Source organism: Salmo salar, chromosome ssa24 (genome assembly GCF_905237065.1).
Source record: "Salmo salar chromosome ssa24, Ssal_v3.1, whole genome shotgun sequence".
In the NCBI taxonomy this organism is placed as follows: domain Eukaryota; kingdom Metazoa; phylum Chordata; class Actinopteri; order Salmoniformes; family Salmonidae; genus Salmo; species Salmo salar.
The window spans coordinates 48827702-48852310 of record NC_059465.1 but is presented as its reverse complement, the minus strand read 5'-3'; the positions used below and the strand labels follow the sequence as shown (position 1 = coordinate 48852310).

The window sequence follows — 24609 nt, the reverse complement described above, 5'->3', positions numbered from 1 at the left end:
CATGGAACTGTCCTCTACATTATATTGTATGGAACTGTCCTCTACATTATATTGTATGGAACTGTCCTCTACATTATATTGTATGGAACTGTCCTCTACATTATATTGCATGGAACTGTCCTCTACATTATATTGCATGGAACTGTCCTCTACATTATATTGAATGGAACTGTCCTCTACATTATATTGTATGGAACTGTCCTCTACATTATATTGTATGGAACTGTCCTCTACATTATATTGTATGGAACTGTCCTCTATATTGTATGGAACTGTCCTCTACATTATATTGTATGGAACTGTCCTCTATATTGTATGGAACTGTCCTCTACATTATATTGTATGGAACTGTCCTCTACATTATATTGCATGGAACTGTCCTCTACATTATATTGTATGGAACTGTCCTCTACATTATATTGCATGGAACTGTCCTCTACATTATATTGTATGGAACTGTCCTCTACATTATATTGCATGGAACTGTCCTCTACATTATATTGTATGTAAGAGAAACAAAGAAATATGCAAGTATTTAGAAAACAAATACCCAAACATTGCAAATGAATATGCCAATGCTTTATGTTAATAAATATCTAAAGTGGTGATCAGTCTCTTTTTTTAAATTTTTACTAACAAACAAAACCAAAAAATTGTCACAAGGTGCGGTTTTGCCGGCTGACCGCTGCAGTGCATTGTGAGGAAGGTCTTGTAATAGTCTGGCAGTCCAGAAGATGTCCCTGCACACCTAATAACATCTCTTTAGATTTATAATGCATCATTCTAAACAAATGAACATACTTTACATCACTGAAACTGACCTTCATAAACTGCCGTCGTTGCCATCAAGACATTAGCTACATGTTAATATTCAGAATACAGTTGACTGGATCTCAGTGAAGACGCAAACTTTGGGCCGAAGGTAAACATTTCTCTGCATCTGGCGAAACCTCAACACTTTGACCTCCCATTGAAGGCGTGACGTTGTCAGAGGGATAGTTAGATATGGAATAGAAAGGAGGCAGCGATCTGCATGACTTCAGTGTCAAAGTCATCTACCTAGTTGTCGCATGCTCCCGAAGACTAAGGATAGTCCCTCTAAAGTGAAGGTATGTAATCCTATACGGATTGATGCCCCGACTCGGGCTGCCACGTGCAACATGACGGAATATGCATTGTAGTGATACTTGCTATATGAGATATGTTACAATTCACAGCAGGTGGGTTAACCCTATAAGCGAAATGCGTAGCTTGGCCATGTACCTTTCACTCGAAAGACCCGGGTTCGCTTCCAACTCAGTCCGTTTGCTATTGTACTTTAGTTTGGGTGAACTTTGCCAGTTAATTGTATGTTGATAATCAAACAGGATGTTGTCAAAGGGGTTCTGTCTGGAGGGAACAGTGGATGAGAAAGAGCAGAAAAGACCTTGTCATTTTGTCCCGACAGATCGCGGTGCCGACCTCGATTTCTCTCGGACATTCTACAACTGAAACCCATCATTACTGAAATCTTATGAAAATGAACGGTGGCAAAAAGAAGTAAGTGACTTAAATGTTAGAAATGTTATAGATCTTTCTCAACAAAGTGAACATTTCTGTCTTGTAACTATTTCAAAGTAAATAGCATTTTGTAGAATAAATGTCATTTTCATGCGTAAAGTAGGAATCCCAATCCCAAAGAATGTGTTTGGGAAAACATTTGTGAATGGTTGGGCATTAGTCTTTACATGATTAACAAACTGTGTGACTTCTTTCAATGCAAATATTTATTGCAGTGATTGTTTTTGCCAACCAGTTAATAGCCGTTTGTACCCTCCTCGATCTCTGCAATTATTGTTTTAGACATAAGAAATTAAGAGAAAAGTTTAACATCAATAACATCCATTTATTCTTGAACTAACAGCCCCAAAGACTAACGTCTTTGTTATTGTACAAAGGCGTAGATCATTTCTAAGGTAGCCTGTAATATTGTATGGAACTGTCCTCTACATTATATTGCATGGAACTGTCCTCTACATTATATTGTATGGAACTGTCCTCTACATTATATTGCATGGATCTGTCCTCTACAATTTATATTGTATGGAACTGTCCTCTACAATTTATATTGTATGGAACTGTCCTCTACAATTTATATTGTATGGAACTGTCCTCTACATTATATTGTATGGAACTGTCCTCTACATTATATTGTATGGAACTGTCCTCTACATTATATTGTATGGAACTGTCCTCTACATTATATTGTATGGAACTGTCCTCTACATTATATTGTATGGAACTGTCCTCTACATTATATTGCATGGAACTGTCCTCTACATTATATTGAATGGAACTGTCCTCTACATTATATTGAATGGAACTGTCCTCTACATTATATTGCATGGAACTGTCCTCTACAATTTATATTGTATGGAACTGTCCTCTACAATTTATATTGTATGGAACTGTCCTCTACATTATATTGTATGGAACTGTCCTCCACATTATATTGTATGGAACTGTCCTCTACATTATATTGTATGGAACTGTCCTCTACATTATATTGTATGGAACTGTCCTCTACATTATATTGTATGGAACTGTCCTCTACATTATATTGTAGGGAACTGTCCTCTACATTATATTGTATGGAACTGTCCTCTACATTATATTGTATGGAACTGTCCTCTACATTATATTGCATGGAACTGTCCTCTACATTATATTGCATGGAACTGTCCTCTACATTATATTGCATGGAACTGTCCTCTACATTATATTGCATGGAACTGTCCTCTACATTATATTGCATGGAACTGTCCTCTACATTATATTGCATGGAACTGTCCTCTACATTATATTGTATGGAACTGTCCTCTACATTATATTGCATGGAACTGTCCTCTACATTATATTGTATGGGACTGTCCTCTACATTATATTGTATGGAACTGTCCTCTACATTATATTGTATGGCGTAGTACTATAAGGACACATGGTGAGATCCAGATGCAGACACGGGAGGCAGATGGTTGGAGTCTCCGATATTTATTATATTCCAAGGGGCAGGCAAGAGATCATAACAAGGTCAGAGTCCAGGAGGTACGGAGTGGCAGGCAGGCCTGAGGTCAGAGTCCAGGAGGTACGGAGTGGCAGGCAGGCCTGAGGTCAGAGTCCAGGAGGTACGGAGTGGCAGGCAGGCCTGAGGTCAGAGTCCAGGAGGTACGGAGTGGCAGGCAGGCCTGAGGTCAGAGTCCAGGAGGTACGGAGTGGCAGGCAGGCCTGAGGTCAGAGTCCAGGAGGTACGGAGTGGCAGGCAGGCCTGAGGTCAGAGTCCAGGAGGTACGGAGTGGCAGGCAGGCTCGAGGTCAGGGCAGGCAGTATGGTCATGCAGGCGGGTTCACAGTCAAGGCAGGCAAGGGTCAAAACCGGGAGGAATAGCAAAAGAGAGATAAGAAAAAGCAGGAGCATGGTAAACCACGCTGGTTGACAAGACGAACTGGCAACAGACAAACAGGGAACACCGGAATAAAAACCCAGGGACTAATGGGGCAAACGGGTGACACCTGGAGGTGGGTGGAGACAATCACAAAAACAGGTGAAACAGATCAGGGCTTGACAATATTGTATGGAACTGTCCTCTTCATGATGATTGTATGGAACTGTCCTCTAAATTATATTGTATGGAACTGTCCTCTACATTATATTGCATGGAACTGTCCTCTACATTATATTGTATGGAACTGTCCTCTACATTATATTGCATGGAACTGTCCTCTACATTATATTGCATTAAACTGTCCTATACATTATATTTTATGGAACTGTCCTCTACATTATATTGCATGGAACTGTCCTATACATTATATTGTATGGAACTGTCCTCTACATTATATTGTATGGAACTGTCCTCTACATTATATTGTATGGAACTGTCCTCTACATTATATTGCATGGAACTGTCCTATACATTATATTGTATGGAACTGTCCTCTACATTATATTGTATGGAACTGTCCTCTACATTATATTGTATGGAACTGTCCTCTACATTATATTGTATGGAACTGTCCTCTACATTATATTGTATGGAACTGTCCTCTACATTATATTGTATGGAACTGTCCTCTACATTATATTGCATGGAACTGTCCTCTACATTATATTGCATGGAACTGTCCTCTACATTATATTGCATGGAACTGTCCTCTACATTATATTGCATGGAACTGTCCTCTACATTATATTGCATGGAACTGTCCTCTATATTATATTGTATGGAACTGTCCTCTACATTATATTGTATGGAACTGTCCTCTACATTATATTGTATGGAACTGTCCTCTACATTATATTGCATGGAACTGTCCTCTACATTATATTGCATGGAACTGTCCTCTACATTATATTGCATGGAACTGTCCTCTACATTATATTGCATGGAACTGTCCTCTACATTATATTGTATGGAACTGTCCTCTACATTATATTGTATGGCGTTTACCTCCAAAATAGTTGTTTTCCCGTGATAATCTGAAAACAGAAATGCACTCAATCACAACCAATGGAATATTAATCCATATCAGTGAATGAATACCATATTGTCCTTATGTTGTATTGACCAGTATAATACTGATCTAATATTGTCCTAATGTTGTATTGACCAGTATAATACTGATCTAATGTTGTCCTAATGTTGTATTGACCAGTATAATACTGATCTAATATTGTCCTAATGTTGTATTGACCAGTATAATACTGATCTAATGTTGTCCTAATGTTGTGGTATTGACCAGTATAATATTGATGTAATGTTGTCCTAATGTTGTGGTATTGACCAGTATAATACTGATCTAATGTTGTGGTATTGACCAGTATAATACTGATGTAATATTGTCCTAATATTGTGGTATTGACCAGTATAATACTGATGTAATATTGTCCTAATGTTGTGGTATTGACCAGTATAATACTGATCTAATGTTGTGGTATTGACCAGTATAATACTGATGTAATATTGTCCTAATATTGTGGTATTGACCAGTATAATACTGATGTAATATTGTCCTAATGTTGTGGTATTGACCAGTATAATACTGATGTAATATTGTCCTAATGTTGTGGTATTGACCAGTATAATACTGATGTAATGTTGTCCTAATATTGTGGTATTGACCAGTATAATACTGATGTAATGTTGTGGTATTGACCAGTATAATACTGATGTAATATTGTCCTAATGTTGTGGTATTGACCAGTATAATACTGATGTAATGTTGTGGTATTGACCAGTATAATATTGATGTAATGTTGTCCTAATGTTGTGGTATTGACCAGTATAATACTGATCTAATGTTGTGGTATTGACCAGTATAATACTGATGTAATATTGTCCTAATGTTGTGGTATTGACCAGTATAATAGTGATCTAATGTTGTGGTATTGACCAGTATAATACTGATGTAATATTGTCCTAATGTTGTGGTATTGACCAGTATAATAGTGATCTAATGTTGCCCTAAAATTGTGGTATTGACCAGTATAATACTGATCTAATGTTGTGGTATTGACCAGTATAATAGTGATCTAATGTTGTGGTATTGACCAGTATAATACTGATGTAATATTGTCCTAATTTGTGGAGACCAGTATAATACTGATCTAATGTTGTGGTATTGACCAGTATAATACTGATGTAATATTGTCCTAATGTTGTGGTATTGACCAGTATAATACTGATCTAATGTTGTGGTATTGACCAGTATAATACTGATGTAATGTTGTCCTAATGTTGTGGTATTGACCAGTATAATACTGATCTAATGTTGTGGTATTGACCAGTATAATACTGATCTAATGTTGTCCTAATGTTGTGGTATTGACCAGTATAATACTGATCTAATGTTGTGGTATTGACCAGTATAATACTGATCTAATGTTGTGGTATTGACCAGTATAATACTGATCTAATGTTGTGGTATTGACCAGTATAATACTGATGTAATGTTGTCCTAATGTTGTGGTATTGACCAGTATAATACTGATCTAATGTTGTCCTAATGTTGTGGTATTGACCAGTAAATGAGGTCAGCTGATGCTCAGTGTGAACGACCTACATTTGATCTGTCTGTTTACTCCTCTATCTTTCATGAGATCAACTCCATCATGCTCCAACATTTCAACTGCATGTATTTAAAGTCAACGTCATCTGCTATTTCTACAAATGAAAATGTATTGGTTTATTCTCAGCAAAGTGGCAGTGTTCTGTCGTTGTTCTAGAATTCTAGTTATTTTCGGTAGATCAGCAGTACATTACATACATTATTTTTTATTGTACACACTGTGAACTGATGTTTGAACTGGCCTTTCTCCCTGGGAACAGTGCCATTGTTTATCCATTGAGTTAGGAAGCCATAGATAGCTGATACGCTGTCAGGTAGACAGCAGTAGAGAGGTGATAAGCTTTCAGTTTGAAGTTAATGAAAGTCATTGAGTAAAGCACTATCATTGTCATAAACGCTGTTTCAGCCTGAGTATAGCATGATTCATGTTCCAGGACTGATGCGTTTCTTCTGTTTGTGTTCTTTGATGCATGCTTCTATAAATGCTTCTATATATATATTACAGATCCAGACTCGTTTCAAACCTTACAACATATTTTCATACCACTTTAATTTACATCAATGTTCATTGTAATATATCACATGAACAAGAGTTGACAGAAGTAGGATTTGTGGATGTCAAGTTGAGCTATTGTTTTGGGGAATTCAGCCTGTTATACCTGAAAATGTTCCATAGGTGGCAATGGAGGTAGGAAGAGAGCACTGCTAAATGGAGAAACATGTAGAAAACAACAAAGTATAGTTAAACATTTTATTGAGAGGGAATCAGGTAATTAGAAATATTGAAACAGAGAAATGACTAGGAACCTTATCTAATAATAATATTGTTCAATGATGTAGATGAGATCATTGCAAAATACACTGAGTATACTAAACATTATGAACACCTGCTCTTTCCATGAAACAGACTGACCAGGTGAATCCAGGTGAAAGCTATGATCCCTTATTGATGTCACCTGTTAAATCCACTTCAATCAGTGTAGATGAAGGGGAGGAGACGGGTTAAAGAAGGATTTTTAAGCCTTGAGACAATTGAGACATGGCTTGTGTATATGTGCCATTGAGGGTGAATGGGCAAGACAAAAGATCCCTTCTGATGTATCAGGGAATGTTGCAACATTGTTGAAGTAGAGTGTGTACAGTGGTTAGGGGTTAGGGTTAGGGTTAGGTTAGGGGTTAGGGTTAGGGGTTAGGGTTAAGGGTTAAGGGTTAGGGTTAGGGTTAGGGGTTAGGGTTATTATTACTGTCTTTCTATCCACTCAGTAATAATGTAGTGACTGTGTCTATTAACTCAGTAATAATGTTAGTGACTGTGTCTATTATCTCAGTAATAATGTTAGTGACTGTGTCTATCCACTCAGTAATAATGTTAGTGACTGTGTCTATCCACTCAGTAATAATGTTAGTGACTGTGTCTATTATCTCAGTAATAATGTTAGTGACTGTGTCTATTAACTCAGTAATAATGTTAGTGACTGTGTCTATTATCTCAGTAATAATGTTAGTGACTGTGTCTATCCACTCAGTAATAATGTTAGTGACTGTGTCTATTATCTCAGTAATAATGTTAGTGACTGTGTCTTTCTATCCACTCAGTAATAATGTTAGTGACTGTGTCTATTAACTCAGTAATAATGTGAAATCGCCATCCTCAAGTAAAACGTAGTCATGGCGCTCCACACGCTGCATCAGGTTAAAACAACAACATGCTGTGTGCCAGCCTGGTCTCATAGACTAGACGTAACATAGTAAACATAAATCCACGACACTGAAATTAGTATGATATGTTACATTTGGTATGGACAGATGTTACTTAAAGGAGAATTTTTCAATTTCTGATGTAAAGCTCAATTTTTTTATGTAAATGATCCCAGACACTTGTTTTTGTGATTTGGCTTGTTTTTGAGAAACTTACCCCAGCTGCGATTGACTTCCTCATTGCTCATTGTGCATTATCATGGCGCGCAAAAGACATTAGCAAAAGCTCAAAAAACAGCCAAGTATGTCCTTTTAGAAATGGATATGCTCTCAGTATAACTGTTTAGCTGTTAAAATTCCAAAATTTATCAGCAACGTTGTGATCCATTTTGGTCGAGTTGCGCTGTTTCTCCCATGGAGCTGTGCAGGCCGAGCATGTCGCTATAGTACACAAACAAAGCCAGCGCAGCACAGCTGGTAGAAGAAACAGCTTGAGTCGGACAATATGGATTATAACGTTGCGGATAATGTTCTGAATGACACAATTTACTGAGAGCATGTCCATTTCTAAAAATGTATTTGGGTGTTTTTGGAACTTGTTCATGTCTTTTGTGTGCCTTGATACTGCATAACGAGCAATGAGGAAGTGAATCGCGGTTGGGGTAAGTTTCTCAAAAACAAGCCAAATCACAAAAAAACTGTCTGGACCCTTCTATAACATGCCAGTTACATTGAAAATAGAGATTTACTTCAGTAATAGGAAAATTCTCCTTTAAGGCAAAAACGAGGGTGGTTGGCCGTATGACGCGAATGTCTAGCAACCCAAAAGTTGAGTGTTTTAATCTCATCATGGACAACTTTAGCATTTTAGCTAATTACCAACTTTGCAACTACTTGGCATGTTAGCTAACCCTTCCCATAATCTTAACAAATGGATGATGGACATCCACAAATTAATACATACCATATGAAACGCAACCTATCATCCTAAATGGAGTGCCTCAGATTCACGTACAGAATAATAAGAAATGTTATGAGATCAGGTTGCAGCCTGCAGCAGCTTACATTGTAGAATAATAGTGAAGACATCAAACTATGAAATAACACATATGGAATCATGTAGTAACCAAAAAAGTGTTAAACAAATCCAAATATGTTTTAGATTTTAGATTCTTCAAAGTATCCACCCTTTGCCTTGATGACAGCTTTGCACACTCTGGCAGTCTCTCAACCAGCTTCACCTGGAATGCTTTTCCAACAGTCTTGAAGGAGTTCCCACATATGCTGAGCACTTGTTGGCTGATTTTCCTTCACTCTGCGGTCCAACTCATCCCAAACATTTCAATTTGGTTGAGGTCGGGTGATTGTGGAGGCCAGGTCATCTGATGCAGAACTCCATCACTCTCTTTCTTGGTCAAATAATACTTACACAAATTTGGACTCATCAGACCAAAGGACAGATTTCCACCGGTCTAATGTCCATTGCTTGTGTTTCTTGGCCCAAGCAAGTCTTTCTTCTAACCTTAACCCTGAAAAAAATACAAAAAATTAAATAAAAGTCTCTTCTTCTTAGTGGTGTCCTTTTAGTAGTGGTTTCTTTGCAGCAGTTCGACCATGAAGGCCTGATTCACGCAGTGTTCCCTGAAAAGTTGTGGTTGAGATGTGTGTGTTACTTGAACTTCATGAAGCATTTATTTGGGCTGCAATTTCTGAGGCTGGTAACTCTACTGAACTTATCATCTGCAGCAGAGGTAACTCTAGGTCTTCCTTTCCTGTGGCGGTCCTCATGAGAACCAGTTTCATCACAGCGCTTGATGATTTTTGCGACTCCATTTGAAGAAACTTTCAATGTTCTTGAAATTTACCACAGACTGACCTTCATGTCTTAAAGTAATGATGGACTGTCATTTCTCTTTGCTTATTTGAGCTGTTCTTGCCATAATATGGACTCTGTCTTTTACCAAATAGGGCTATCTTCTGTATATCACCCCTACACTTTGGGGCGGCAGGTAGCCTAGTGGTTAGAGCATTGGGCCTGTAACCAAAAGGTTGCTAGATTGAATCCCCAAGGTAAAAATCTGTCATTCTGCCCCTGAACAAGGCAGTTAACCCACTGTTCCTAGGCTGTCATTATAAATAAGAATTTGTTCTTAACTTCTATGGGCTAGGTGGGACGCTAGCGTCCCACCTGCGGGACACAGCCAGTGAAATATCAGGGCGGCAAATTAAAAAACAACAAAATGTCATAATTCAACTTTCTCAAACATACAACTATTTTACACCATTTTAAAAATACACTTCTCCTTGATGTAACCACATTGTCCGATTTCAAAAAGGCTTTACAGTGAAAGCAAAACATTAGATTATGTTAGGAGAGTACATAGACAAAAATAATCACACAGCCATCTTCCAAGCAAGGACATGTGTCAATAAAACCCAAAACACAGCTAAATGAAGTACTAACCTTTGACGATCTTCATCAGATGACACTCCTAGGACATTATGTTACACAATACATGTATGTTTTGTTCGATAAAGTTCATATTTATATCCAAAAACAGCATTTTACATTGGCGCGTGATGTCCAGAAAATGTATTCCCACCAAAACGTCCGGTGAATGTGCACATCAATTTACAAAAATACTCATCATAAACGTTGACAAAATATATAACAATTATTTAAAGAATTATAGATAGACTACCCCTGGATGCAACCGCTGTGTCAGATTTTAAAATAGCTTTACGGAGAAGGCACATTTTTCAATATTCTGAGTACATAGCTCAGCCATCACGGTGAGCTATTCAGACACCCGCCAAGTTCGGGGCAACCTAAACTCAGAATTAGTATTAGAAATATTCTCTTACCTTTGCTGATCTTCGTCAGAATGCACTCCCAGGACTGCTACTTCCACAAGAAATGTTGTTTTTGTTCGAAATAATCCATATTTATGTACAAATACCTCAGTTTTGTTCGTGCGTACAGATCACTTATCCAAAGGCATAACGTGCGAGCGCGGAACGAGAGACGAAAAGTCAAAATGTTCCATTACCGTACTTAGAAGCATGTCAAACGCTGTTTAAAATCAATCTTTATGGTATTTTTAACGTAGAATTGCGATAATATTCCAACCGGACAATAGCATATTCATTCAAGAAGAAAAAGAAGGAACGGCGTGCTCGTGTGACCGCGCATATCCAATCCCTTTGTTGCCAGGCAGACCACTCAGTGAATGAGCTCCTATACTCGGCCCAGTGTCAGGAAAATGCTCAAACCACTTTCTGAAGGCTTTAGACAGCCAATGGAAGCCTTAGGAAGTGCAACGTCACCCCACAGACACTGTAGATTCGATAGAGAATCAAAAGAAGAACTACAATTCTCAGACTTTTCACTTCCTGCTTGGATTTTTCTCAGATTTTTGCCTGCCATATGAGTTCTGTTATACTCACAGACACCATTCAAACAGTTTTAGAAACTTCAGAGTGTTTTCTATCCAAATCTACTAATAATATGCATATTCTAGTTTCTGAGCCAGAGTAGCAAGCTGTTTAAATTGGGTACATTTTTCATCCGGCCGTGAAAATACTGCCCCCTAGCCCAGACAGGTTAACTGACTTGCCTAGTTAAATAAAGGCTAAATTTAAAAAATACATTGTCACAACACAACTGATTGGCTCATTAACGCATTAAGAAGGAAAACAATTCCACAAATTAACTTTTCACAAGGGACACCTGTTAATTGAAATTCATTCCAGGTGACTACCTCATGAAGCTGGTTGAGAGAATGGCAAGCGTGTCCCACCGTAAAGCATCAAGGCAAAGGGTGGCTATTTGAAGAATCTCAAATATAAAATATATTTTGATTTGTTTAACACTTTTTTGGTTAATACATGATTCCATATGTGTAATTTCATAGTTTTGATGTCTTCACCAGTATTCTACAATGTAGAAAAAAGTAAATATAAAGAAAACCCCATGAATGAGTAGATGTTCTAAAACCTTTGACCTGTAGTGTATATTATTTAGTATATGTAAAGACAAGATTAAATCAAGAATTGTCTGGTGGGTGACAACATTAGCTTATCACTTGTGAATTATATATTATCACTTGTGAATGATGCCCAGCATAAGAAACAATGCCTTTTTTTAGAGGTTTTTTAATCATAGTCGCACACCTCATGTAGCCTAGTCCATAGTCCTATATGTTTTAATAAGGTTAGTAGCCCATAGTCCTATATGTTTTAATAAGGTTAGTAGCCCATAGTCCTATATGTTTTAATAAGGTTAGTAGTCCATAGTCCTATATGTTTTAATAAGGTTAGTAGTCCATAGTCCTATATGTTTTAATAAGGTTAGTAGGCCATAGTCCTATATGTTTTAATAAGGTTAGTAGCCCATAGTCCTATATGTTTTAATAAGGTTAGTAGGCCATAGTCCTATATGTTTTAATAAGGTTAGTAGCCCATAGTCCTATATGTTTTAATAAGGTTAGTAGCCCATAGTCCTATATGTTTTAATAAGGTTTATATCACACCTCATGTAGCCTAGTCCATAGGCCTATGTGTTTTAATAAGGTTAGTATCACACCTCATGTAGCCCAGCCCATAGGCCTATGTGTTTTGATAAGGTTTGTATTACAACTAAAGTGATGAAATAACTTCTTATGTTTAATTGTGTTAAATGCTCTACAACAAAGCTTTCTTTGTGTCCAACAAGCTTTCTCTGCCTTTAACCTTGTTCTGAACACCTCCAAAACAAAGGTCATGTGGTTTGGTTAGAAGAATGCCCCTCTCCCCACAGGTGTGATTACTACCTCTGAGGGTTTAGAGCTGGAGGTAGACACCTCATACAGGTACTTGGGAGTAGGGCTAGACAGTACACTGTCCTTCTCTCAGCACATATCAAAGCTGCAGGCTAAAGTTAAATCTAGACTTGGTTTCCTCTATCGTAATCGCTCCTCTTTCACCCCAGCTGCCAAACTAACCCTGATTCAGATAACCATCCTACCCATGCTAGATTACGGAGACGTAATTTATAGATCGGCAGGTAAGGGTGCTCTCGAGCGGCTAGATGTTCTTTACCATTCGGCCATCAGATTTGCCACCAATGTTCCTTATAGGACACATCACTGCACTCTATACTCCTCTGTAAACTGGTCATCTCTGTATACCCGTCACAAGACCCACTGGTTGATGCTAATTTATAAAACCCTCTTAGGCCTCACTCCCCCCTATCTGAGATATCTACTGCAGCCCTCATCCTCCCCATACAGCACCCGTTCACTCCCCCCTATCTGAGATATCTACTGCAGCCCTCATCCTCCCCATACAGCACCCGTTCACTCCCCCCCTATCTGAGATATCTACTGCAGCCCTCATCCTCCCCATACAACACCCGTTCACTCCTCCCTATCTGAGATACCTACTGCAGCCCTCATCCTCCACATACAACACCCGTTCACTCCCCCCTATCTGAGATATCTACTGCAGCCCCCATCCTCCCCATACAACACCGTTCACTCCCCCCTATCTGAGATATCTACTGCAGCCCTCATCCTCCCCATACAACACCGTTCACTCCCCCCTATCTGAGATATCTACTGCAGCCCTCATCCTCCCCATACAACACCCGTTCACTCCCCCCTATCTGAGATATCTACTGCAGCCCTCATCCTCCACATACAACACCCGTTCACTCCCCTCTATCTGAGATATCTACTGCAGCCCTCATCCTCCCCATACAGCACCCGTTCACTCCCCCCTATCTGAGATATCTACTGCAGCCCTCATCCTCTACATACAACACCCGTTCTGCCAGTCACATTCTGTTAAAGGTCCCCAAAGCACACACATCCCTGGGTCGCTCGTCTTTTCAGTTCGCTACAGCTAGCGACTGGAACGAGCTGCAACAAACACTCAAACTGGACAGTTTTATCTCAATCTCTTCATTGAAAGACTCAATCATGGACCCTTACTAACAGTTGTGGCTGCTTTGCGTGATGTATTGTTGTCTCTACCTCCTTGCCCTTTGTGCTGTTGTCTGTGCCCAACAATGTTTGTACAGTGTGTTGTGCTGCTACCATGTTGTGCTGCTGCAATGTTGTGTTGCTACCATGTTGTTGTCATGTTGTGTTGCTACCATACTGTGTAGAGATACTCTGAATACTATGAAAAACCAACTACATTTACTCCTGAGGTGCTGACCTGTTGCACCCTCGACAACTACTGTGATTATTATTATTTGACCCTGCTGGTCATTTATGAACGTTTGAACATCTTGGCCATGTTCTGTTATAATCTCCTCCATTTTGTTCTTAACTGACTTGCCTAGTTAAATAAAGGTAAAAAAATGTATAATAATTAAGCACATTAATCCACTTTATAAGGGGTGTAGAGCCTAACTGGCATACATAAGCAGCGTGTGAGTTTCAAGCGGCCGGCTGCGACAGAGCCCAGAGCCCAACCAGGATCTCTAGTGGATCAGCTAGCAACTGCAGTGCAAACACCATGCTCTACCAACTGCAGTGCCTTAGACCTCCGCGCCACTCGGGAGTCCCGGAACAGCATAAAAATGCACCTTTATAATAAAAGCATTACATGCGTAATTGCATTTGCGGTCACTTTTGATAATGGTGTTTTCCCGCTAATGGAACATTCACACTTGTAGCCTACTTCCATGTGCGCATTGCTGCGCTTATAATGTGAAGAAATAGCCTAAAAGTTTAATTTGTGAAATTGTGAATGAGTGACTGATGAAGTGTGAAGTGCCTGCGCAAAAAACAAAGCAGAGCTCATGCCTTTCAAGATATTTTTTTCTAATCATCATTAGAGTCGCATCATGCAGCCTTACAATGTATTAAAAATCAAAACATATATAGCCCAACATTTGTAGAACAACTAAAGTTACATTAATAACTCTAAATGAAGCATATAGAAGTATCTATTCTCTTTGTTAACCGCTCAACACAGAATAGCCGCATGTGTGCACTCCCTCAAATCGTTTGGAGAAAATATCCTTTCTATTTTATTCAGCTTTGTTCAATTATATTCCTTATACTATAAAATAATGCCATGGAATTCTAAGCAAATCTTTTCTGCTAAATAAACTAGTGTAGCCCACAGCCATTTGGCATAGCCAGATCAGGACCTAATATAAGGACAACTCAGAGTAAGCTATTCTGTTCTTCTGAAATAGACTACGGTGAGGGAAAAAAGTATTTGATCCCCTGCTGATTTTGTATGTTTGCCCACTGACAAAGAAATGATCAGTCTGTAATTTTAATGGTAGGTTTATTTGAACAGTGAGAGACAGAATAACAACAAAAAATCCAGAAAAACACATGTCAAAAATGTTATAAAATGATTTGCATTTTATTGCATCTTATTTACAATGACGGCCTACCCCGGCCAAACCCGTACGATGCTGGGCCAATTGTGTGCCGCCCTATGGGACTCCCAATCACGGCTGGATGTGATACAGCCTGGATTCGAACCAGGGACTGTAGTAATGCCTCTTGCACTGAGATGCAGTGCTTTAGACTGCAGCGCCACTCGGGAGCCCAAAACATAATGTTGCTGCTACCGTCTCTTATGACCGAAAATAACTTCTGGACATCAGAACAACGATTGCTCACCTCAAACTGGAATAATATTTATTTATTTTATGAGTAAGACAGGAAGGATATACTGCTTTCCCGGGAACAGGCCCAAATCCCCGTAATTTGCGTTAGGAAAAGACAGAGAAAAAGGGGGCGGAGGTCAGGCAATCATTGGAGAAAAAAAAATTATCCTACCAACGGGACATTAAAAACTGTAATATCTTATGTTTCACCGAGTCGTGGCTGAATGACAACACGGATAATATAGAGCTGGTGGGATTTTCCATGCACCGGCAGAACAGAGAAGCTACGTCTGGTAAGACGAGGGGTGGGGGTGTGTGTCTACTTGTCAATAACAGCTGGTGCACGATGTCTAATATTAAAAAAGTCTTGAGGTATTGCTCGCCTGAGGTAGAGTACCTTATGATAAGCTGTAGACCACACTATCTACCAAGAGAGTTCTCATCTATATTATTCGTAGCCATCTATTTACCACAACAGACTGATGCTGGCACTCAACCAACTCTATAAGGCCATAAGCAAAGAAGAAAATGCTCGCCCAGAAGCGGCACTCCTAGTGGCCGGGGACATTAATGCAGGCAAACTTAAATCCGTTTTACCTCATTTCTACCAACATGTCACATGTGCAACCAGAGGGGAAAGAAACTCTAGACCACCTTTACTTCACACATAGAGATGCATACAAAGCTCTCCCCTACCCTCCATTTGGCAAATCTGACCATAATTCTATCCTCCTGATTCCTGCTGTTGGTCAATTATCAAACGTACATTAGTAATGGAAAGGAAACACAGACTTTATGTTTAAGTATTAAAATACTCCTTTTAGTAATACAATTGCAGGCATAAGTTGGTACAGAATACAATATAACAGTATATGATAGTTCTCCCCAAGTTCTGTAAAATGTCTAAGACATCCTGTAACTCATATAGCCTCTCCCAGTCCTCCTTGTGTGAGTTTCCCTGGCAACAACATTTTAATAAATCTAACCTCCCCTTACAACAGTAAACGTCTTATCAGCAATTAAAAGCTCTGTGAACGAGTGTAAGCATCTTCTGACAGGTGGCTGGTTTCATCAGGTCTGTGGCAGCCTTGTGTTCTCAGAAAACCAGATAACCACGGTGGGACCCAGACAGGAGGAGTCTGAATGTAGACGCCTTCTGATAGTATCTGAAGGTCACAACACTCAAAACAGGTTTTAACACACACACACAGAGGTCTCCTGAACATAATTTATCAACCCTTTGAAAGGTATAAGGCCTTGGTTTTAACCCTCTTCACTGCTTACAAGCAAAAACTAAAGCAGGAAGTACCAGTGAATGCTGTTCATTGACAACTCAATACGGAAGTGGTCAGATGACGCAGATGCTACGCTACAGCACTCCAATTGGCATACCGCCCCAACAGATCCACAGATGATGCAATCTGAATCGCACTCCACACTGCTCTTTCCCACCTGGACAAAAGGAACACCTATGTGAGAATACTGTTCATTGGCAACAGCTCAGCATTCAACACGATAGTGTCCACGAAGCTCATCACTAAGCTAAGGACCCTGGGACTAAACACCTCCCTCTGCAACTGGATCCTGGACTTCCTGACGGGCCGCCCCCAGGTGGTGAAGGTAGGTAACAACACGTCTGCCACGCTGATCCTCAACACCGGGGCCCATCAGGGGTGTGTTTAGTCCCCTCCTGTACTCCCTGTTCACGCACGACTGCATGGCCAAACATGACTCCAACACCATCATTAAGTTTGCTGGCAACACAACAGTGGTAGGCCTGATCACCGACAACGATGAGACAGCCTATAGGGAGGAGGGCAGAGACCTGGCAGTGTGGTGCCCGGACAACAACCTCTTCCACCATGTGAGCAAGACAAAGGAGCTGATCGTGGACTACAGGAAAAGGCTGGCCGAACAGGCCCCCATTATCATCGACAGGGCTGTAGTGGAGCAGGTCGAGAGTTTCAAGTTCCTTGGTGTCCACATCACCAAAGTCTCCCCCTCAGGAGACTGAAAAGATTTGGCATGGGTCCCCAGATCCTCAAGAAGTTCTACAGCTGCACCATCAAGAGCATCATGAACGGTTGCATCACTGCCTGGTATGGCAACTGCTCGGCATCTGACCCTAATGCGCCACAGTAGGTAGTGTGTACGTACGGCCCAGTACATCATTGAGGCCAAGCTTCCTGCCATCCAGGACCTATATAAAAGGCAATGTCAGAGGAAGGCCCAAAAAATTGTCAGAGACTCCAGTCTCCCAAGTCATAGACTGCTTTCTCTTCTACCGCACGGCAAGCAGTACCGAAGTGCCAAATCTAGGACCAAAAGGCTCCTTAACAGCTTCTACCCCCAAGCCATAAGACTGCTGAACAATTAATAAAATGACCACTGGACACTGGACATTTGTGTTCATTGTTTTCGGTAGAAAGTCTGAGTTTAATTCGTTTTTTTTCTGTAGAAAGACGCAAAGAAAACTTGGAGCTAGCCAGTCTAGTGATGCTAGCTAGCTTCTGATGTCACAGCAACAAGAGCCTCGAGGGATAGGAAGAGTTTCGCTGCAGGAAGTCACTGTGAGTGAAAAGAAGAAGGAAAAAAAGGTTCTGGGAGTAAGGCACCGTCTGAAAAGTGTGAGAAAGAAAAATAATAAACCGAAAATGTCTGCATTGGTTGGAAATATAGGAACATTTGATGAATCTGTGGAACAATGGAGTTCTTAAAACATTCTGTGTAAGTACTTTGTGTTGGTAAATGGAATTAAAGTAGAAGTTGTTGTGCCAACATTTTTGACTGTAATGGGAGGAAAACATTCAATCTACTGCTCAGCCTAGTAACGCCTGAAAAACCTGGTGATAAATCATATGAGGAAATTGTGGCTACCTTTAAAAGGACATTATTCTCCCAAACCACTGATAATCGCAGAGAGATTCAGGTTTCATAAGAGAAATCAACAGGAGGAGGAATCAATCTCACAGTTTGTGACTGTATTGAAACAGTTATCTGAACACTGGGAATTTAGACGCTCAATGAGTGACACTATACGTGATTGGTTAGTGTGTGGCATGCGCAGCGAGGCAATTCAGGAACGCCGTTTGACTGAGAGTAACTTAACATTGCAGAGAGCAATAGAAGTGAGTACATCAATGGAAATGGCAAATAAAGGCGCACAACAGCTAAGTGCATCTACCCAAGTGCATAAGGTGTTTAAAAACAAGGCAGTAGGTGGCAAGCCATGTGAGAAACCAGGTCACATTGAACGTGCATGTAAAAACAAAAAGACACGATCAAACAAAAGTACTGAACAAAGGAAAAGCGTCTTCAGGAAGTACAAAAAGAAAGTGCATAAAATGGAGCACACAGAGGATGAACAAAGTGATACCCTGTCTGAAGGGGACGAATCTTTGCATGTTTTGTCCATTTCAAACAATGGACACGGATACTGGGTGACACCACTACTGGATGGAAACGCATTACAGATGCAAGTGGACACTGGACCAGCCATATCTTTGCTGTCTGAGGCTGTATACAAGGACAAACTACATCACCTCACACTACAGCCCACAGAGATGACGCTGAAAACATACACCGGTGAGATTGTTCCAGTGAGAGGAAGTGTGATTGTTACAGTGAAGCTCAACAAACAGAATGTGAAGCTACCACTCTACATCATGAAGGCAACCATACAGCATTGCTAGGATGCACATGGCTGGAAAAGATCAAACTAAACCGGCAGGAAATTCACATGGTTGCAAAAGAGGATGTGTTCAAAGGAGAACTTGGCGGTATGAAAGACATAACAATTAACCTGACCATGAAATCACTCAGCAAGCCAAAATGCTTCAAAGCTAGATCAGTCCCATACACCATCAAACCAAAAGTTGAAACTGAGATAAACAGACTTGTCAAGAGTGGAGTATTGGATCCAGTGAATGTTAGTGAATGGGCTTCACCCATACACTCAGCCTCTGTGGTGATTTCAAAGTCACCATTAACTCAGTCTTGACTGCTGAAAAATATCCACTACCCATCATTGACGTCCTCTTTTCTGGTTTAGCTGGAGGACAGAAATTCAGTAAGATGGACTTATGTCAGGCCTATCTACAGATGCATGTGGACCAAGAGTCACAAGAACTGTTGACCATAGTGACTCACAAAGGACTGTACAGGTACCGGAGGTTTCCTTTTGGAATCACCTCAGCTCCGGCCTTGTTTCAGAGAGCTATGGACCAGATACTGAGCGGGCTCACTGGGGTCCAATGTTACCTCGATGATCTACTCATCACCGGCAAAGACGAGCAGAAGCACCTGAGAAACCTGAACGCTACACTACAGAGACTGGAGGAGTACGGTCTGAGGGTCCGGAAGGACAAATGCGAGCTTTTCCGGCCCTCTGTTGAGTACCTGGGCCACGTCATCGACAGTTCGGGGCTCCACAAGGCGCCATCGAAGGTGAAGGCCGTTGTGGAAGCTCCATCCCCACAGAACGTGAGTCAGCTGAGATAATTCTTAGGACTACTGACATACTACGCAAAGTTTGTGCTGAACCTAGCTAACACGTTAAAGCCATTTAGTGAACTTTTGAACAAAACCAAACAGTGGAAGTGGACACAGCCTTAGCTCAGTCAGAGGCCTAATCCTCCTCAACCCCAACTTCCCATTACAGTTGGCATGTGATGCATTGCCTTATTGTGTTGGTGCTGTTGTCTCACACATCATGCCATCAGGTGAAGAAAGGCCAATTGCTTTCGCATCACGGACTTTAAGTGAAGCCGACAGCAATTATGCACAGATAGAACGTGAAGTGCTCACCGTCGTGTTTGGAGGTAAGAAATGTAATCAGTTTCTGTTTGGCAGACGATTCACACTGCTGACGGACCATTGACCCCTCACCTCCATCTTTGGTCCCAACACTGGCATTCCGTCGCTCGCAGCCAGCCGAATGATATCAAGTACAGAAGGTCCGAGCAGCACTGCAATGCAGACGGCCTCTCAAGGCTTTCCTTACCTGTCACACACACACAGAGCTCTCCCAGGCTGAAATCTTCTACTTCAAGGAAGTGACGAACGCCCCAGTTACATCTGGCCAAGTGAAAAAGTTCACCCACACTGATCCAGTGATGTCTGAGGTCGTGGACATTGTCACTCGTGGGAAAGGAGGAGAGCTGTCAGACAGCCTTAAACCTTACCTAGAGAGGAGATACAAGCACCCAGTTCAGTCTGGATGCTTGCTGTAGGGTTTTGGAGTCATCATACCGCCACCATTGAGAAGGCAGGTGCTTGAAGAACTCCATTCAGGGCACTGTGGCACATTAGGACCTGAGTACCAGGCCATTAGGACCTAATGGAGGGACCATAGAGCCCTGAGTACCAGACCATTAGGACCTGATGGAGGGACCATAGAGCCCTGAGTACCAGGCCATTAGGACCTGATGGAGGGACCATAGAGACCTGAGTACCAGGCCATTAGGACCTGATGGAGGGACCATAGAGACCTGAGTACCAGGCCATTAGGACCTGATGGAGGGACAATAGAGCCCTGAGTACCAGGCCATTAGGACCTGATGGAGGGACCATAGAGCCCTGAGTACCAGACCATTAGGACCTGATGGAGGGACCATAGAGCCCTGAGTACCAGGCCATTAGGACCTGATGGAGGGACCATAGAGACTTGAGTACCAGGCCATAAGGACCTGATGGAGGGACCATAGAGCCCTGAGTACCAGGCCATTAGGACCTGATGGAGGGACCATAGAGCCCTGAGTACCAGGCCATTAGGACCTGATGGAGGGACAATAGAGCCCTGAGTACCAGGCCATTAGGACCTGATGGAGGGACCATAGAGCCCTGAGTACCAGACCATTAGGACCTGATGGAGGGACCATAGAGCCCTGAGTACCAGGCCATTAGGACCTGATGGAGGGACCATAGAGACTTGAGTACCAGGCCATAAGGACCTGATGGAGGGACCATAGAGCCCTGAGTACCAGGCCATTAGGACCTGATGGAGGGACCATAGAGCCCTGAGTACCAGGCCATTAGGACCTGATGGAGGGACCATAGAGACCTGAGTACCAGGCCATTAGGACCTGATGGAGGGACCATAGAGACCTGAGTACCAGGCCATTAGGACCTGATGGAGGGACAATAGAGCCCTGAGTACCAGGCCATTAGGACCTGATGGAGGGACCATAGAGCCCTGAGTACCAGACCATTAGGACCTGATGGAGGGACCATAGAGCCCTGAGTACCAGGCCATTAGGACCTGATGGAGGGACCATAGAGACTTGAGTACCAGGCCATAAGGACCTGATGGAGGGACCATAGAGACCTGAGTACCAGGCCATTAGGACCTGATGGAGGGACCATAGAGACCTGAGTACCAGGCCATTAGGACCTGATGGAGGGACAATAGAGCCCTGAGTACCAGGCCATTAGGACCTGATGGAGGGACCATAGAGCCCTGAGTACCAGACCATTAGGACCTGATGGAGGGACCATAGAGCCCTGAGTACCAGGCCATTAGGACCTGATGGAGGGACCATAGAGACTTGAGTACCAGGCCATAAGGACCTGATGGAGGGACCATAGAGCCCTGAGTACCAGGCCATTAGGACCTGATGGAGGGACCATAGAGCCCTGAGTACCAGGCCATTAGGACCTGATGGAGGGACAATAGAGCCCTGAGTACCAGGCCATTAGGACCTGATGGAGGGACCATAGAGCCCTGAGTACCAGACCATTCGGACCTGATGGAGGGACCATAGAGCCCTGAGTACCAGGCCATTAGTTTTAGCGAGTTGGGTACTACCATAAGAGTATATTACTGTGACTCAACAGTCTCGTGGAATTCTCATGGTGAGAATGAAGGAGATTGCAGGCAGCTAAAGGTAATGTCAGCCTATTAATTATATATATACATATATATATTTTTAAATGCCTTATGACTAGGCTATTCACAATCAAATACAGATTCACTGTAATTGTAAGCTAACTCTGTTAGCTGCCCTGTATATTCAATGAACCAACATCATCGCCTAGGCCTATACATTCTCTCCCAGACTCATGGATAAATATTTTAGAACATAACATAAGGTTACCAGTCCATCCAGTATGCATAATAATACAGTCCACAATCAAAGGCCATTCATGTGTTTAATGTTGGAGTATAGGCTAACTAGACCAATTATATACCAAAGACATCTTAAACCAGTTTGGTTTTATGTTTTTCTGCCGTGCGTAAAATGTGGTAGGCTATGTATTTTATAATGGCCCAATCGTTATTTTAATTGAGTTTTTTTAGGGCTTTGGCTCATATATAATCCAATGTTTACGCTCCAATATGTGTATGGGTGTTTTGAATTCATCATCACTTTAGAAAGCGCAGTACATTTCATTGTTTTAGGATATGAAACAACATCCACAACAACCATGTTTTCCATTCAGTTTCAACTTTCTTCAAATTCATAAATCACAGTGAGGTGAGTTTTAAAATTATGATACTGTTTTGATGATAAGTTTGATGTGATTTTAGATTTCATTTGCATTGATGTCTGAGTGGTTAAAGGGACCGTAGAGCCCTGAGTACCAGGCCATTAGGACCTGATGGAGGGACCATAGAGCCCTGAGTACCAGGCCATTAGGACCTGATGGAGGGACCGTAGAGCCCTGAGTACCAGGCCATTAGGACCTGATGGAGGGACCGTAGAGCCCTGAGTACCAGGCCATTAGGACCTGATGGAGGGACCGTAGAGCCCTGAGTACCAGGCCATTAGGACCTGATGGAGGGACCGTAGAGCCCTGAGTACCAGGCCATTAGGACCTGATGGAGGGACCGTAGAGCCCTGAGTACCAGGCCATTAGGACCTGATGGAGGGACCGTAGAGCCCTGAGTACCAGACCATTAGGACCTGATGGAGGGACAATAGAGCCCTGAGTACCAGGCCATTAGGACCTGATGGAGGGACCGTAGAGCCCTGAGTACCAGGCCATTAGGACCTGATGGAGGGACCGTAGAGCCCTGAGTACCAGGCCATTAGGACCTGATGGAGGGACCGTAGAGCCCTGAGTACCAGGCCATTAGGACCCGATGGAGGGACCGTAGAGCCCTGAGTACCAGGCCATTAGGACCTGATGGAGGGACCGTAGAGCCCTGAGTACCAGGCCATTAGGACCTGATGGAGGGACCGTGAGAGCCCTGAGTACCAGGCCATTAGGACCTGATGGAGGGACCGTAGAGCCCTGAGTACCAGGCCATTAGGACCTGATGGAGGGACCGTAGAGCCCTGAGTACCAGGCCATTAGGACCTGATGGAGGGACCGTAGAGCCCTGAGTACCAGGCCATTAGGACCTGATGGAGGGACCGTAGAGCCCTGAGTACCAGGCCATTAGGACCTGATGGAGGGACCGTAGAGCCCTGAGTACCAGGCCATTAGGACCTGATGGAGGGACCGTAGAGCCCTGAGTACCAGGCCATTAGGACCTGATGGAGGGACCGTAGAGCCCTGAGTACCAGGCCATTAGGACCTGATGGAGGGACCGTAGAGCCCTGAGTACCAGGCCATTAGGACCTGATGGAGGGACCGTAGAGCCCTGAGTACCAGGCCATCAGGACCTGATGGAGGGACCGTAGAGCCCTGAGTACCAGGCCATTAGGACCTGATGGAGGGACCGTAGAGCCCTGAGTACCAGGCCATTAGGACCTGATGGAGGGACCGTAGAGCCCTGAGTACCAGGCCATTAGGACCTGATGGAGGGACCGTAGAGCCCTGAGTACCAGGCCATTAGGACCTGATGGAGGGACCGTAGAGCCCTGAGTACCAGGCCATTAGGACCTGATGGAGGGACCGTAGAGCCCTGAGTACCAGGCCATTAGGACCTGATGGAGGGACCGTAGAGCCCTGAGTACCAGGCCATCAGGACCTGATGGAGGGACCGTAGAGCCCTGAGTACCAGGCCATCAGGACCTGATGGAGGGACCGTAGAGCCCTGAGTACCAGGCCATTAGGACCTGATGGACGGACCGTAGAGCCCTGAGTACCAGGCCATTAGGACCTGATGGAGGGACCGTAGAGCTCTGAGTACCAGGCCATTAGGACCTGATGGAGGGACCGTAGAGCCCTGAGTACCAGGCCATTAGGACCTGATGGAGGGACCGTAGAGCCCTGAGTACCAGGCCATTAGGACCTGATGGA

The 24609-nt window shown here is 42.4% G+C and overlaps 1 protein-coding gene across 5 annotated transcripts in view; it reads left to right on the top strand.

Annotated features, from left to right (window-relative positions):
- The first annotated feature begins 841 nt into the window (after positions 1-841).
- Positions 842-24609, top strand: part of slc4a4a (solute carrier family 4 member 4a) — a 205906-nt gene continuing 182138 nt past the window's right edge. For 4 of the 5 annotated variants that reach the window (XM_045706588.1, XM_045706590.1, XM_045706589.1 and 1 more), the window contains exons 1-2: positions 842-1109; positions 1448-1539. In XM_045706588.1, coding sequence (XP_045562544.1) covers positions 1514-1539 — 26 coding nt within the window. In that variant the 5' untranslated portion in view covers positions 842-1109; positions 1448-1513. The remainder of the gene's footprint in view (positions 1110-1447; positions 1540-24609) is intronic. The other variant, XM_045706592.1, reaches the window with a different exon arrangement.